The sequence below is a fragment of the Salvelinus fontinalis genome, chromosome 33, assembly GCF_029448725.1.
Source record: "Salvelinus fontinalis isolate EN_2023a chromosome 33, ASM2944872v1, whole genome shotgun sequence".
Taxonomy (NCBI): Eukaryota; Metazoa; Chordata; class Actinopteri; order Salmoniformes; family Salmonidae; genus Salvelinus; species Salvelinus fontinalis.
Genome location: NC_074697.1, coordinates 32,748,768 through 32,765,773, shown reverse-complemented (window position 1 = coordinate 32,765,773; position 17,006 = coordinate 32,748,768). Strand labels below are relative to the sequence as shown.

The window sequence follows — 17,006 nt, the reverse complement described above, 5'->3', positions numbered from 1 at the left end:
TAGACCTTTCAAGCACACTTGACTTGCGAGGCTCGTTCTATTTCTGAGTTCATCCGATTGTTCAGAGCAACAGGATATACCAAGGGGCTACTACTGTAGCTAAAGAGAGCCAATCTTATTCTTTAATAATCAATAAAAAAATATGACTAAAAAGGTTCATTCTTAGAGTAGTCAGTGTGTATATGCTAACATGAGGGTTTAGCTCCACAGCTTTCCCTGTTCTAGTGTTCCAGACAGGAACATTCACTTTGATCATTATGTCAGTGGAGCTGCTGCTGCTTTACTCCAGATGCCACTTTAAAAGGCAGGTTGTCTGACCCTTTACACCCCCTCTCTCACACTCCCCCTAGACCATTCCTCTATGACATACTCTGTCCATGCACAAACACAAACACACAGATCAATGCTATCCAAATCCATATAAATCAATCCAACTCACCGGAGACCATGCATGATAACGTTTATTCCAGACATGCAGAATGTTCACAACAGAGATGGACACCAGCATATACATATGCTATCAAAAGGGGAAGAAATAAGGACATAAAAAAATAGACATGAATTGAAAGTCACTGTTTTACTGACACAGAACAGCTTGTATGCATCTCGCAGCAGAAAGATGGTCAGGGAAGTATGTGTTGTAAACGTGGAATTTCATGTGATAACAGTGAAATTACCAGACATATTTGTTTAACATTTACATTTAAGTCATTTAGCAGACGCTCTTATCCAGAGCGACTTACAAATTGGTGTATTCACCTTATAATATCCAGTGGACCAACCACTTTACAATAGTGCATCTAAATCTTTTAAGGGGGGGGGGGGGGGCAGAAGGATTACTTTATCCTATCCTAGGTATTCCTTAAAGAGGTGGGGTTTCAGGTGTCTCCGGAAGGTCTTATAAGCATTATGTTGAATTTTGGATTTTCAGTGGCAGACTGAGTTACTGACTCTCCTGCTGGGTCGGGGTCTCCCCCTCTCTCTCTCCTCTGCCGTTTACTCTTAATGTATGACAAAAGCAGCTGTCTACTTTCCCCCCCAAGGCAGGTTTCTAAAAGCCCTTTAGGTGTGTGTGGGAAGTTAGTTCGTGCATGCCTGTTGCCCAGAGATAAACATTAGAGCTCTTTAGACAGGGATGTCTCTTCAGCCCATCTGTCAAGGGAAGCACACTGGCTGCACGAGCGTCATATTGTACAATATAACTTGTATAGCAACATGAACTTGCTGCCCTTTTTGTTATCATACCCAAAGATGTGCTGTAAGGCTGTCTTGAGTTCAGTGCTTTTAAACATCGTGACCATGTTGAGTCATTCACCCGCTGTGGTCCTATTTCTATTTGTTGTTTCTAGAAATACAGTACAGATGCCAAAAATGTTCACAGATTGTCAAGAGAGTTTCCAGGTTTTACTAGTGCTTTGCATGCTTAGACAGGGGCAGAATTGTTTTTTATTCAGCAAGGAATTAACCAATGTGTGTTCATAGTTTAGAGGATTCAAAGGAGACCTCAAATGTTAATATGGTGACCCTTTTCACCAATTACAGGTGCTTTTTCAATCACTTTATATCTCTTTGAACATTTTAAATTCAGGCCAGATCAATTCAATCAAATTATCATATAACTATTTCTCTTTGATCTCATGTGTAGCTAACACCTACATTAGCCCTTGAAAAGACAAGCAGTTGAATCAAGAAAACATGAATAATCGCTAATGTCAACTTACAGTATTGAAATCTTATGGGAGTTGAAGAGCATGAGTTATGAGAGTAATATAAACATGAATGTAAGTCCAAACAAGGGTGTTATGAAGCATCATGTAGTGGTTATGAAGGTTTTATAAGAGGTGTTATGACCTTCCAGAAAACATCTGAAGTGTGTCAATATAACAGTTCTTTGTTGTGTTACCGCAGTAGAATTTGAACCAACTGTGTGACTTATTCCAGATGGCATGGTGACACATTTGAATACAGACAAATTAGTGTGTTACAGTACAGGTACAGAGAGAACTGCTGCCAATCAATCAATCAAACCTCAAAACAATGTTCCTTTAACGTGGGTCCTTACAGTGACATACAAAAACCTGGGTACCATTTAGCCCAAAGCATGCCTATATAATATTGCATATATATTCTTCATATAAATACATGTCATACCGATACAGCACGGTGGCAATAGGTTAAGGATTGGTGTTGGTCTCTGTAGTACTACAAAATACATTCAGTGAAACAAGTTACATTAACAGTCCAGGTAATAAGACAAGGTACTGGGGTAGGGTGAGTTGGAGGGGGAGCTAGGGGGGCAGTGGGGAAGGGGAGAGTGATAGTTCTGACAAATTGAATATCCTCAGACTTATGCCCATGTTCTGGCATGGATTTTTGGAGAGGGGATGGGGAGGGTAGGCATGCGCATTAATATAGTCAGACCCCTCCCACAGCAAGGCAGGGGAAGGGGGGGGAATTATGTTTCTGTCCTTACCCACAGTCAACCCACATGGAGCCGAAACACTCACATTATGTACAATTCACTCTCCAAAGGCTCTAAGCAACTGGCTCGTTACATCCCAAAGTAAAAACACAGGCAAACAAATATGAATTCACAAACAAAATGAAGAAGGTTGGCTATCTACAGTCAAGACATGCATGCAAGTGGTCTCTTATTTTTGTCAAAAACCTACAAAAAAAACAACATAAATTCAAAAACATCTTCTCTGAATTGTGTTCCCTGGTCAAATATTACATCCTTCGGCAAACCATATTAGGCGACAGCCACTGCCGGCCAGGTTGCCATCTTAACTTAAGTCTCAATCATCGCAGCCCAACATACACAACTTTTATAAAATGTGAATTGATATATTAATCTGTATATACTTATATTGCAAATATATCTGTATAGTTGTATATGCTTTCAATGCAGGAGGTCAGGCCAACTAGGTATATATTTAGGTTATTATTCAGCTGTCTTGATGTTTGGAGTCCATTTTCAAGGTCTCCTTCCGTTCTTGATACAGAAAAGTTTGTATCACTTCATTCCTCTGTTCATCCCTCTCTTCTTCATCTTAAGACTATTTTTACTCCACAGAGAATCGAATCAGAGTAGCAAGTCCCTCAAACCAAAAGTCAATCGTCCAACGTTCTTTTGAAGTACACTTTTTATATCAAGGATTTTATTTTTCATCAAGCAAATGTTACTGTAATCTAATGCATGCATATCTGGATATTTTTGCTTTGGTTTATTCATTTGCTAGTGTATTTCCTACTGCATTTCCTACTCTTCTTTAAACTTCTTAATTTTTTGCCTTGATCTTGATTACAGTGTGGAGCAGGTGATGATATATTTTTTTCATCTCAGGAATCAACGGAATTTATATATTTTTTCCATGCTGCATCCTCTGCTTGGCTTGCAGCAGTGCTCTTGTTTCATAGTATATACACTGGTCACTTGGTTACTGTTAGGGAAGAGAGAGCAGGGGAGGTGAGAGCGAGTGAGAGAGAGAAAGGTTAAGGTCCAGTCATTCCTACAGTTTGACAGGCTGGTCTGTAGCTGAAACAGCAGGAGGGATACTCTCCTTGCCACAAAGCCAGCCTGCTATAGCTGAAGTCTTTAATCAATCCACACAGAGCTCAGAAATCTGCTGAGCTGACACACAGACACACACACTTTCCAGGCATCAATGTGATTGATGACAGACTGGTGTATGTTTATGTATGTTCATATATTACCTTGAAATTGTTATGCAGTATGTGTGTATGTGCATGTGTTTATGCATTGCAGCGGTGTGTGTGTGTTACTTACCAGAGACCGTTACAGAGACGACTATGATGAGCACACCCAGGAATATGGAAACGACACTGAGGAGTCGAGCCAGTTTACCCAGTCTCTTAGCGCCGTCCAAGTCTCCCGACTGCAGGCTGTTTCTTGACTGTAGAGTAGAGGACACACAACACAAGGCCAGATGCATTTACACCCTCACAGAGATACAACCGTCATGACACAATTTGAGTTGTTACGTTTTACATTTTGGTCATTTAGCATACAATCTTATCCAGATCTTGAACTACACCTTTCTCATGTCATCTTATAGTCAAACTGTCTGATGTCTTACTTCCTGTTTGTATGACTTGTGCTCTTGTTGGAAAACTGAATCTTACAACTGAAACTCTTAAATCCATACAGAGATTCACAGGAAAACTTATTCTCAAACATACCTGGACATGATTTCATTTGGCAGTTTCACTCAGTCACTGAAATATTTATCAGTTGATAGTCCATTAATGCACAGAGAAATGGCTTTAAAGTGGAATGAACATGAACGCTAACCAAGAGCTTTCCTAAAGCTCCACAAAATTTGGGACCATTTCATTGCAGACTTTTTATTTATTTACACTTTTGCCAGGTTCTTTATTGATATTTTACGATAACGACTTGACCAAGAGGTTATCCTTGTTGTATAAAGTATTTCCAATATTTGGAAACCACAGTGAGGCCTATTCATTGATTATCAAACTTTGTCTGCAGAGCCTTTCGGTTGTTATTGGTTGAAGTTGAAGAACAGTGTAGTGTGGACCTTACTGTAAATCACACAAGGCAGCTTTATACTGTACTATACGTATATCTGTTGCAGACAATAGAGACAGGTTGACAGACTGGAGTGGTGTGTGTCAGTGTGTCTAAGACAGGACCACAGGAGGTGATTGAGAGACACAAAAGACAAATACCTCTGATTATGGCATCGGGTTGCAATTACCCAGGTCCTAGAATGCCACATTCTCCCATTAATCTGCCACTGCTTTTCTCTTTGGATGAGCAGTAGAAATCCCCCCCCCCCCCCCCCCCCCCCCCCCCCACACACACAAACACACACAACCCCCACTCCACTACACTGCATTATGGAGATCAATAGCTACAAAAAGATCTCTACTCAACAGGCATCTCTCCAAATGACCTCAGCCTCTTAGACTGGGGTACAGTGGTGTATTATCTGTTTCTGTCATCACCACATCTAACAGATTGTAAACCAAAATCTAAACAATCATCTCAAAGAAGATATAGGAAAACAACAAAATGCCAACCGCAGATATACAGTACTATCTGAGCATGAACCAAAAGGACTTGGAGAAGCATATGGGTGCTTTCCATGGTGTGGGTGCTGTCCATGGTGTGGGTGCTGTCCATGGTGTGGGTGCTGTCCATGGTGTGGGTGCTGTCCATGGTGTGGGTGCTGTCCATGGTGTGGGTGCTGTCCATGGTGCTGGACTGGCCTCTATGAGGGCCTATGTTTTAATTTATATCAACGTCAGATCAGTTTTAACCACACAATGGAGGAAAGAAGGAAACACTTTCAAAGTATTCTAACTGGGGGGAAATTACATATAACTCTGAATTCAATTAGCCTTTATTAAACCATGACATCTATGGAGATGACTGGAGGCTCTGCTGTAATGGTGATCCCACTTCTAGAACACATTCTTCCCCATCTCCTTTATAATACACCTACATTTTTCTCTTTGGATGATGAAAATTATATTGCATTGGCAGAATACAGTAATTCTCTATTAGCTAGGTATGTGTGTGTGTACAGTATGTGAACTTGCGTGAATGTGTGTGTATATGTCTTAGCAAGGCGGGCTTCACCGTTTGCTGTTGTGTGTGTGGCGCCCGCACTTGAGTGCGTGTGTGTGTGTGTGCACTTATGTGCATTTGTGTGTCTGGCAGGACATCCAGATGTGATGTAATACTTCCTGTTTAGAGCAGCTACTAGCTATGCATAATGCTGTGTGAATAGCGGCAGCCTCATTCAAATTCAGAACTGGGGGTGATAGTTACGTTTTTGAGCAGACAGGGAGGAATGCAAATCATAATCTTAAACAGAACACAGTCATGCATTCTTTAAATGTCCTCTGATGCTTTAGGTCTTCATAAGGACTGATCCGGGACAGAACCCTTCAATTGCATACATTATTATTTCTGCTTAGACCAGTGATGCTATATTTACTGTCTGATACTTTTTCAATATGCTGTCTGGTATGAGTACCAAAACTGCAAGGGTTGACGAATAAATCCAGAAGACAACAGTATATGTGCAAATAGCACACCCCAAATGTAAATACCTATAATATATAGGTAACTGCCAAAATCAAAGAAACACTAACATAAAGTGTCTTATTAGGGAGTTGGGCCACTACGAGCCAGAACAGCTTCAATGCACCTTGGCATAGATTCTACAAGTGTCTGGAAGTCTATTGGAGGGATGCGACCCATTCTTCCACAAGAAATTCCATCATTTGATGTTTTGTTGATGGTGGTGGAAAATGCTGTGTCAGGCACTGCTCCAGAATCTCCCTTAAGTGTTAAGATCTGGTGACTGACACACACACACACACACACACACACACACACACACACACACACACACACACACACACACACACACACACACACAAAGACCTCCAGCTGTATTCTCAGAGAGAGTAAAGTGTGACTGTGTGTTAGTAGCTGGGGGTAGGTGGAAGGGAGCCTTCAGACTAGGTAATAAATGGTTGTATTGATTTACAGGGAGAGGGAGACCTGCTCATATTTTTCTTATGTATGTGAAATTCAGCAAAAACCTGGCCTCTCATCCCACCTGCAGTACAACCAGGCAAGCCCACACAACAAACACATACACATCACATCCCCTCCCCCAGCCCTGTGGTTGTTCCCACTGCAGTCGAGGCTGGAGAGAGGTGGCGGGAGAAAGAGAGAGAGAGAATCGGAGATGGAGAGAGAAGGACAGAATCAGAGATGAGATGGAGAGGAAGATGGCGGTAGAGACAGAGATAGATGGAGAGAGAAAGAAGTAGAACATGGAGAGCTATGGGTCTCTAAGAAAGTGCTCTCCCTCCCTGCTGCTGCTGTCATTAATAATGAAGTGTGGTCCCAGGGATGGGAGCAGCCTGGAGGACATGAATTGTACTGTACATACACACACACACACACACACACACACACACACACACACACACACACACACACAGAGAGAGAGAGAGAATTGAGCCCAACCCTGGCGTCTATGTGTGTATGCCCGTGTGTATTCAGATAACTCTAAAATGTCTCCTTTCCTTCTCTCCCTCTTTTAAGTAATCGCTGATCTAACTTGATTTGATAGGCGAGTTCCACTACGACCTAGCTTCTACCAATCCAGTCACGTCAGATCAGTGACCACTTGATGGGAGGAATGACAGTAGGACACATTTCTACACTATTGGAACGGAGCCCACGGGCAGGGCAGGGTTAGGAAACCCTGGTGTGTAAGAGTTCACTGAAACACCTAATTCAACAATTCCACAACTTTATCAGTTGGATGTTACGTCCCTAAACAGACCACTGATCTTAACCACATTCAGTTGGTCAGTCTATGTCTAAAAACAATTGAGTAGATTTTGAGAGTTAATTTACCAATCACATAATGTTTTAACTTATAGGACGCCATGTTAAGAGATCACTGATCTGACCGAGTTGGATCGGTGAAAACAATGTTTCTACCCTTCTGCTTACAACAACCTCATTATGTCAAATCAGATATCTCCTCAAGGATGGACAGATACGGCTTTGAAGTATCCACATAAGGCATCATGAGTCCTCATTAATGGTTGTTTTCCCCCAGGGCAAACAGTCAAAGAGCTGAGAGGTGGTACATGTGGACAGTATGTTGGATTATGCGTAGAAGGCTTGAATGAGGCAAGCCTGTATCTCTAAGGAAGAGAAGGGCTGGAGAAAGTATTCCATGATTCTATTCCAGAGGTAGACTGATGATTCACATAGTTTAATCCACTGTCATGTATTCGAGGAAACATATTGTTTGATCCATACAACATGAAGAGGCTGTTTCCAGGGCACAGAATAAGCCTAGTTCGGAGTTAAAAACAAGCTCAATGGAAAATCGCCATTGAAAATGTTTTTTAGTCCAGGTTAAATGTAGTAGGGTGTAGTACTATATCAGCAGGGCTACTTCAGTAATAGCTAAATTGCTGCTACAAATGCTTTTAGACTTTTACCTAAGTAGTATTTTACTGGGTGACTTTCACTTTTACTTGAGTAACTTTCTATTAAGGTATCTATACTTTTACTTAAGTATGACAACTGGGTACTTATTCCACCATTGTCCTTTCCAAGTTTTCAGAGGGAATGCTGATTTCAAAACTACCCATCGTAGCAGCTGCACAAGATTACTAATAAGCCATTTAGACACACACACATACACACGGCTCCCCCTTCCCACACCTTAAAAGAAAGAGGAAAAATATCCACTGGGCTGAAGCTTGAAGCCCATATTTCACCAGTGAACGTGCCGAGCGTGCAGTAGCAGTTTGGGCCCAGCCGTCAGTCCTGCACAGCCAATAAAAGCCCATAACCCTGTCTCTCCCTGCCTCTCCACGCCACAGAATTGACTCCACGTCTTCTGCGTCCACCAGCAGTAACCTCAACGCCAATAGCCATCAGTACAGCTGTCTTACATCTGTTAAGCCTAACTTGCTTTTCTATTTACAGATCAGCATGAGTTGGCCATTGGTGGTTGTACAAGATATACTGTACAATATATCATATATATACATCTATTATGTTTTTTATGCCTTAGGTGGTTGAGCAATATACTGTATTATTAACCAATTGTTTGGTATTCAGTGTTATGAAATTATGGAATGAATTTATCCCCACATGTAGATACAGAATGTAGGCAAAAGTCCTTTTCCCCTTTTTAAATAAAGATTTGAGGATTTATTATATTTTTCCCTTTTGATTAAATTCCTATCTGTTTCAGTGTTAGAAAATGTGTTCTAGCCAATCTGTAGGCTGCCTGAATAATCTTTACAAGTCCACCCCCGTGGCGGGCAGGTAATATTGTGATTTCCTATCCTGATGCTAGCCTGTATCCCGTTTGTGTGTGTGTGTGTGTGTGTGTGTGTGTGTGTGTGTGTGTGTGTGTGTGTGTGTGTGTGTGTGTGTGTGTGTGTGTGTGTGTGTGTGTGTGTGTGTGTGTGTGTGTGTGTGTGTGTGTGTGTGTGTGTGTGTGTGTGAGAGAGAGATTGTCTTGCTCCCCTCAGGACTGAAAAGATGTTTATCAAAGCCACGTAGCTGGATAACTGTTGCAATTTGCCCTCTGCAGAAAGGCTCAATTGACTTCTATCGCCTTCTATTGAGTTAGTGGCCATCTCTGGTTTCTACCCCTTCCCTCTCTTATCTTCCCTCTCTCTCCCTCCCTCTGTCAGCTAGGATACTGGCTCCATTAGGAGAGAACTTATTATTGTTTGCTGTCCCTGTCTTTGAGTCATTCTGAAAGCCCAAAGATAGAAGACACATGAGCCAAATTGTGTTCTTCTCAACTGGCTAGAGCCACTTATACCTGGACCAAACTTATCTTATTAGAACACTAGCATAGAAAATGTAGCCTGCAGCAAGGACAGCCACCAACATGTAGGCCAGTCACAACTTAAGTCAGAAACAAACTCTGTGGAGGTTTCAGCCTCATAACAGCAGTGTAATGAGATCTGTAAAAAACACCAGTAACATCTCAGTAGTTTCAACACAACCCTCTCAAACTTCTCTAGTTATTACACTCTTAGAAAAAAAGGTGCTAAGGAGAACCATACATTCTTCCATTTGTCCACATAGGAGGGGGAAATGTTTTGGCGCTTCAAAGAACCCCCTGTAAATGATTCTACCTACCTGCCTCTATGAAGGGTTCCGGGCCCTTTTTTTGAGGGCCTAGTTATACTCTAACACAGTGGTGTTAGAAAACTCTGGGTTTACAGGCCACATCGGGCCTGCAAGTCACATTATGCTGGCTTGCAAAGTGATTTCTCTAGATCATTCGTTTTTTTCCCCCTATTGCCAATATTGGTCAGGTATATCAGGTGATCGTCTACAAATAATTGTTGTTTGTATTCATGTTAACCAATACTGATACCTGTTAGGTTTGGGCCCTGACTAATTCTTTCTGCAAGCGCTTCAATTGCCAGTGCAAACAGGAGTGGGAGAGAAGACATCCCTGTCTAAAGCAATTTCATTAGATTATGTATTATTTGTGTATATTTTAGCTTGAGGACATTTATGTAATATTTTTATTAAATGTATTATTTCAGCTGGAAGTTGAAAGCTTTCAAAGTTTTGAATAGAAAAGGCCATTCAAAACGGTCGAAAGACTCTTTGGCATCAACAGCCATTATTGATAAATCTACATCTTGTTTTTTAGCATATTGTATTAAACTGAAACATGTTCTTGTATTTGTTTGGAAGTGTCTATTTTGAATAAACCCTGTTTGATTGCTATATATAAAGTCTGGTAAGACTTTTGTCATTCTATTGCTTATGAGGTTTGTTATTATTTCCGTTCTCAAAGGTCTCTATGAACTCTATAAGTATCGATTTTAAAAGCTTTGAATTTTTACCACACGACCACAATATTGATTGTGTCCAGCATAAGAGGTTGGCTACCATAAGCGTGTACACAGGTTGTATCATTACATTCCTGTATGGTACATTTTATGTAGTCTTCGCAATCCATGCGCGGCATCACAACATAAAGAATCACGCTACACATTAGCAACTTCTTTGGTGGTTTATCTACTTCCGTGTCTGATTCCACACTTCAAAGTAACGCACACAAGATGGAAAGATCCAATGCATGCGACACACTGCACGCAGTACCACACGCCGTGAATCTGGCAGATGAGTCACAGCAGTGTGGACTGCCTCCCATTGAAATGAATGGACTTCCGCCAGAACGCATACAGTTTGACGCAACCGGTGTGCACCAGGCTTAACACCGTAGCCTACGTACACTGTGCCTCTCTTAGGGCTATGGAAGTCATGATATTTTGTCAGACGGTTATTGTCATGCAAGAGACTGCCGATCTCACGGTAAAGTACCGATAATTAACATAAACAAGTTTAGCATCTCCAGGACTCCACACATACAAGCTGCTGATGTGTGCCTTTGGAACATCTACATTTAAAAAAGTCTAATAAATAAATTGAATATAAACCATAACAATAAATCTATTATTTATTTTACGCAGGTCTAAAGAAACATTATAATATGAAGGACATTTATTTCAGAAGAACAGAATATGAGTTGGCCTGCTGTATGTTATCTGGGTATGCGCCTTGCCATAGGCTGTTGCTTGTTCATTCAGCAGACAAGATATGCTTATAAGTCCTGTGCCATTATTTTATATTATACCACAGCATTGTTGAATACTCATTTCTGATTGGCAAGAAGGGCATTCTAGAATGGACATTAAAACCAGATAAAGGGACAGTTGGAAAAGATATTGGGACAGCTTGCAATCATGACACAGTAAGCGCCTCCACACTTTACTTACTACAAAGTTACAGAAACTAAACCAACAACCACACAAACCGACATTTAATACATTGTAAACACTTAGGAAAGAGTTAGCTATGTAGCTAGCATTGATTTGTTTTTGCAGAGACATATTTTTTTGGAGCAACTGATGACCTAACATAGTGAGTGATGAACATTAATTTCTCTGGTCCCTACTGCAGTGTTGCAGTCATGACGCAAGTGGCGCTATGCTGTCAAATCCTTGCACGTTTCTAGTTTGACCAGCTGTTTTCAGCAACTGATATTTTTGAATTTGGTTGTCATATTGGCAAGTTTGCTAGCAACAAACTATTTAGCTAGCTTCTAGCCTAATTTTGTATTTTGATCAAATACATTTTATGTTGAAAGATAATGATTAAATAATTCCACTCTGAAACCATATAATAGTATGAAATTGATTAGAATCATAAACTTATAATCTGATGATGTGTGTAGTTTTATTCAGAATTAGATTAAACAATGTATCTGTATAGTGGAAAAACACAGACTGTCTGAGCAAGGCGTAGTTTAGGGTTTGAACTTGTATGTGTGTGCCTAAGAAAATACCGAAGAACAATTAAACTGTGTTTGAACCGACCTGGCTAGGACTCTGAGAAACTTATGATAGGATAGGGTGTACTTCTCAAGGTTCCCCTAATCTCGGGGGAATGGAACTGTCGGCTGGGTAGTGATACACAGTGGTGAGAACTATGGAGAAGGATAAAACTCACCTACTGTTTGTGTGTATGTATGTGCGTAGAATATCTACTGTTTGTGTGAAAGTATGTGGGTAATTAAGGAGCCAGGTATAAAATGGATGTCTTTGTATTCTTGACTTTAGAACGTTCTCTGAATAAACTGTGCTAACCTTTTGCATAAAGCTGAGTCTTTGCCCAATTATTATTATACCCATGGTCTTACAAACCTCGGGGATTGGTCAAAGCTATTGATTGATTGATAGTTATTATCATTGGGATTGAAAATTCTCATGACAGATTTGCAGTGCGATCTCCTCGTAATGAACACTGTCAAGTGTCCTGACGAGAAGGCAAACATTGTTATGGATGTATCCAAATGAATGTCAATAGAAAACAGCTGCTGTCCATTTCGTTGTGTTAGGCTTTGAAACAACATCCACATCGACAATGTGTTCCACTCAGTTTCAACCTGTTGTTAAATTTCTTTCTTCAAAATGATCAATCCAACTCATTGATACATGATTTTCATCACAACGCATTTTGTGTGTATTACACAATTTTCTGTCTTTATTACGCATTCGTGTACATTACACGCATTCCACTTTGTTGTGGCTAACATTAGCTCGGCTAGCTATGTGGCTAACGCTAGTTTGTTACTACTAACACATGTCCAGAGGGCCTAAAAGGAGATTACCACGACTCAACGGTCACATTGAATTTCATGACTCATGACTGCTGGTGTGGCGGTAATACAGTCCCTACAACAGCCCTAGCCTCTTTCATCTCCTATTTAATTAATTGCAACCCCAAAAAATTACAAAAAAAGCATTCCTCAGCTGTCATATTTGATCACCCAAGTTTGGAATGTAATTAATTGAAGGGTGATGGATATGTCATGTGATCCCAGTTTTTGCGATCCCTCCAAATTTAAGATATACTGTCCTTTTCCCGTTATCATACATTTATTTGTTGAATAGTTTAGAGCTCTATACAATCCATATCGCGGAAATTGTTACAGCATGATTGAAATTTAAATATAATGTTCCGTTTTAGCAGAGACTGCATTCAAGGTAAACACTGCATATGTCGGCAAAATCGGAAATGACCTTTACATTTCTAGCATGCAATCTGTAAACTTCAGCGATACAGATTGAATAGAGCCCTTTGGCCTACACTTGATCACGAATGGGTAAAAAGGGGCTTTCGAATTCAACTTGGCTATAGGGCTACGGTTTAGTGGCAACAGTCAGCATTCTAAACAATGCTGTTTGAGGTTATTACTAGTGTTAATATCATATTTCTATTTTATTAAGAAATTGCAAATAATGATTAGTATATCAATACAGCATGGACAGTGAATTGACAAGAAACGACAGGCGTTTTTAGACCCCACTTTCCTAGACGATATATATCCACTTACCATAATTGAAAATAACAAAGCAACAATGCTGACGGGCCAGACAGGGCAGAAGCAGGACAATATGACCAGTATGAGGTAGTCTTTGGGCTTTTGCGCCTCTTGGACCGCGGCGTTTCCGATGGAAGAGGTGCAACTGCGACTCAAACTGACCCGGGACGGGGAAAGGGGGGCAGCAGCAAGGTGCCCTGCAGAGCCCGACCTAAAGGGCAAACTGTGGCCGTTCTGGTCTACATCCAGGTTTTTGTCGCTCCCCACGTTGACTGTGAAGGAGGAGGACATTTTCATACCGTTGCCGCCAGCGGGCTCGGTGGTCACGGGGCTGAGAAGTTTCTCCGTCTCCTGAGACTCGTTGGCGGGCGCGCGGCCGCTCTCTCCCAGGTTAGATTTCTCGAATTCAGTGTCTATGTTGATTGCCATTTCTTCAAAATCCAAAATATTTTAATCAGTTTCCAATAGAGGAAAAAATGCCTACTCGTGTAAAGTACTAAGACTGGTTATAGTGGTGCTATATTCCCATTCTTTGACCTGATAAAAAAATATAGTTTAATTTATTTTTCGATTTTACAATAAACTCTAAGACTATGACTACCCAATGTAACCAATTCCGTGGCAAGTTGATATGTATACTAATGCACCATTTAGATTGGCTATGTCAACCACATGCGTTATAAATCAACCCCTTTCAATTAGAGATAAAACATATAGTGGTATTTTCCCGTTGGATTTTCGCATCATTCTTCCTCTAGAATCAAGAATGCCTTCCGCCTCAATTCCGCATTTCCATTCAATCCATACGTGCTATCGGAAAGCGATCTCCTCTGAAATGTGCACTCCCTCTCTCCATCTGTAACGCCAGACCCAAAGAACAAATCACTCAGTGAAGCGCCTGTCGCCTGCCTTTTCAATCCCACCTCGATCCACAATTATTACCAGCCGTATATCTCACTTAAATAAACGTTTTCTTTTTCATTCAAAGTAATAAAGAATGACGGAATGAGATTCGTTTCAATCAAATATACCCCGAGAAACAGAGAAAGTGAGTTTGTGTCCTGTGTGTTGTTCCGCAACGGGTCGTGTGTCAAGACTGTTTCTCACGCTGCAGCAAGAGAGCCACTGGGATGAACTTGTAGCAGAGCAGTGCGGCGCCCCCTCTCCGTCCCATTCCTCTCCTCCCCTTTCTTTCTCTCCTTCCGTCCTTCCCAACATCAGCACCACTATGGAAGCGCGCCAGGAGCAGGAGAGGCAGGGCAGAATCTCTCTGGCGATTTGATCCCCGCGTGGGACGCCTCAAAGTCTCTTCTAATATAGGCTAATATAGACCACTTATACTATTCAAATGTATCTAATTTATAGATATATCATTGATGATCTTAGGTTTGTTTGTATAGATTTGCTCAATGTCCCAAGGACACGCTTGATTGAAAACGTGTACACCGTGTGGTAGGAATGTTAATTGTCTTCCACTAGGCTCCCTTTACGCAGCAGGTCAGGAACCTGATATAGCCTACTGGTAAATTAATACCAAATCAATAACCTACCACGGGGGTGGTTTTATTTGTGGATACTGACATAGAAACTTTGTAGTTCAACCTTGAATTTAGGCTTCCATCCACATTCTGTATCGACTGATTATAAACAGTGGGTAAATTTTTTCGGATACAGCATTTAAAGCTGTAACTAGATTGATACTATGTAGAGCTCTAAAGTGCTAAATGTAATGATAAATGTTATGATGTTTTCTGCTGCTATGGTCCAAAGTGAGGACCTATGACAAGTGAGGGCAGTTGGGTGTTTTCTGTTTTTGTGTCCTACACTCTTAAAAAAGGTTCCTTATAGGACCTAAAAGGGTTATATTGCTTGCTTCATATATGGATCAGAACCTTAGATGTTCTTCTTCACTGAAACAAAATGGTTCCATACAGAGCCCTGCATGGTGACATTCATGAATTATGGCTACTACTATTAAATATAAATATTTTTAGCTAATAATATAATTTAATAAAATTAAATAATGGACAATAGAATAGTAGCATCTTTTTTAGAATGTATTGTCATTATATGCAACAAAAACAATAGGAAATATGCATCGGTGGGCAGGAAAGCATGCCTTTGTTTGAATGCTGGCCCACATCAACTCTGGCTGACTTCTTTACAATACAATATAATGCAAAACAATGTAACTTTGTCCAGTTACAGCGAAGAATAAAAATGTGTCTTCTGCTCCGTTCTCATTCCCCCAAACATACAGTTTAGATGTGCACATGTTTAAGTTGCAGTGCAGCACCCCTGGACGAAGAGCATATTGTGTGGTTAAGGGCCTTGATCAAGGGTCCAACAGTAGGGGAATGTTTTGAGGATGTGAACCCAGTAGTCCTGCAGTTGTCAGATCAATTCCACCCATTTTGTTCCAGCGCCCGGCCCCAGGATTTGAACCAGCCAGACACAGGTCCAACTCCTTATCCGCTGGGCTACCTACCACCAATACAGTATGGGTTAATGTCTGACTGGTTCCAGAGAAGAAGAAAAAAGGAGCAAAAACATGAGGTAATCTTCAGAAAATGAAGACAAAATGCTATGCAGACATCAGTGGAGGCTCCTCTGAGGAGGAAGGGTGGGACTATCCTCAGGGAATTTCATAAAAATAAAAATAGTGAAACATTAAAAAAGTTTAATTTTTAGATAAAACTACACAAAATATATTCACGTCACCAAATAATTGATTAAAACACACTGTTAAGCAATGAACGTGTACCGTAGTCTCAACAGCACTCTGTTGGGTAGCACCATGGTGTAGCCAGGGGACATCTCGTTTCAGTCCTCCTTTTGGAACATTGAATTCAATACAAAACCTAGGAGGCTCGTGGTTCTCACCCCTTTCCACAGATTTCCACAGTAATGATGACAACTTCCGGAGGACATCCAGCATGAACTGACATGTTGCCCACCCAATCAAAGGATCAGAGAATTAATTTAGTAAAAGCATCATCTACAGCTAGCTAGCACTGCAGTGTATAAAATGTGCTGAGTAGTTGAGTCAGAGAGAAAAAGACAATAGTTGAACAGTTTTGAAGAAATGTATTTCTTCAAAAATTAAGGAGAAGCAAGAGAGGGAGAGTGAGCTAGCTATATTTCATATTTTCACTTTCACTTTCTTAGCTAACGAATGTAGCTAGCTAGTTTAGCCTACTCAAACACCTGGCTCAAAAAGAGAGGGATGCTATGTTACCTAGCTGCTATGGCTATCCAACACTAGAACTCTTCCAAGTCAAGGTAAGCTTTTGGATTTATACATTTATTGCCACTGGGGACCGCCGATGTAACTGCTAAACTGCTTGCTAACTGTACACTGTACTGCATGATTGTAGCGGGTTTACTAACGCTTTGGTTCTAGTAGCTATGTTGACTTGACGTTAGCTAATATGGTAACATCGATGTAGGCTCTGTGTAGGGGTTAGCGGTTATGACATGAAGGTTTGGCCTGGAAAGGTTTTTTCGCCGTGTCACTGACGGCTGATGTGTTGTGCACTG

The 17,006-nt window shown here is 40.9% G+C and overlaps 1 protein-coding gene across 1 annotated transcript; it reads right to left on the bottom strand.

Annotated features, from left to right (window-relative positions):
* Positions 1-443: 443 nt before the first annotated feature.
* Positions 444-14,632, bottom strand: trarg1a (trafficking regulator of GLUT4 (SLC2A4) 1a). Its single transcript, XM_055895812.1, has 3 exons — positions 13,479-14,632; positions 3,791-3,917; positions 444-3,443 (listed from the first exon to the last, which is right to left on the bottom strand). The coding sequence occupies exons 1-3, from the start codon at positions 13,893-13,895 to the stop codon at positions 3,433-3,435; spliced, it is 555 nt and encodes a 184-aa protein (XP_055751787.1). The 5' UTR covers positions 13,896-14,632; the 3' UTR covers positions 444-3,432.
* Between the last annotated feature and the right edge of the window lie 2,374 nt (positions 14,633-17,006).

Bases quoted from the DNA above. Each gene is read 5' to 3' on its own strand.
- trarg1a (XM_055895812.1), bottom strand. From the start codon at position 13,895: ATGGCAATCAACATAGACACTGAATTCGAGAAATCTAACCTGGGAGAG. The intron at 3,918-13,478 runs GTAAGTGGATAT...TCTACTCTACAG, and splicing joins CTTTGTTATTTTCAATTATG to TCAAGAAACAGCCTGCAGTC.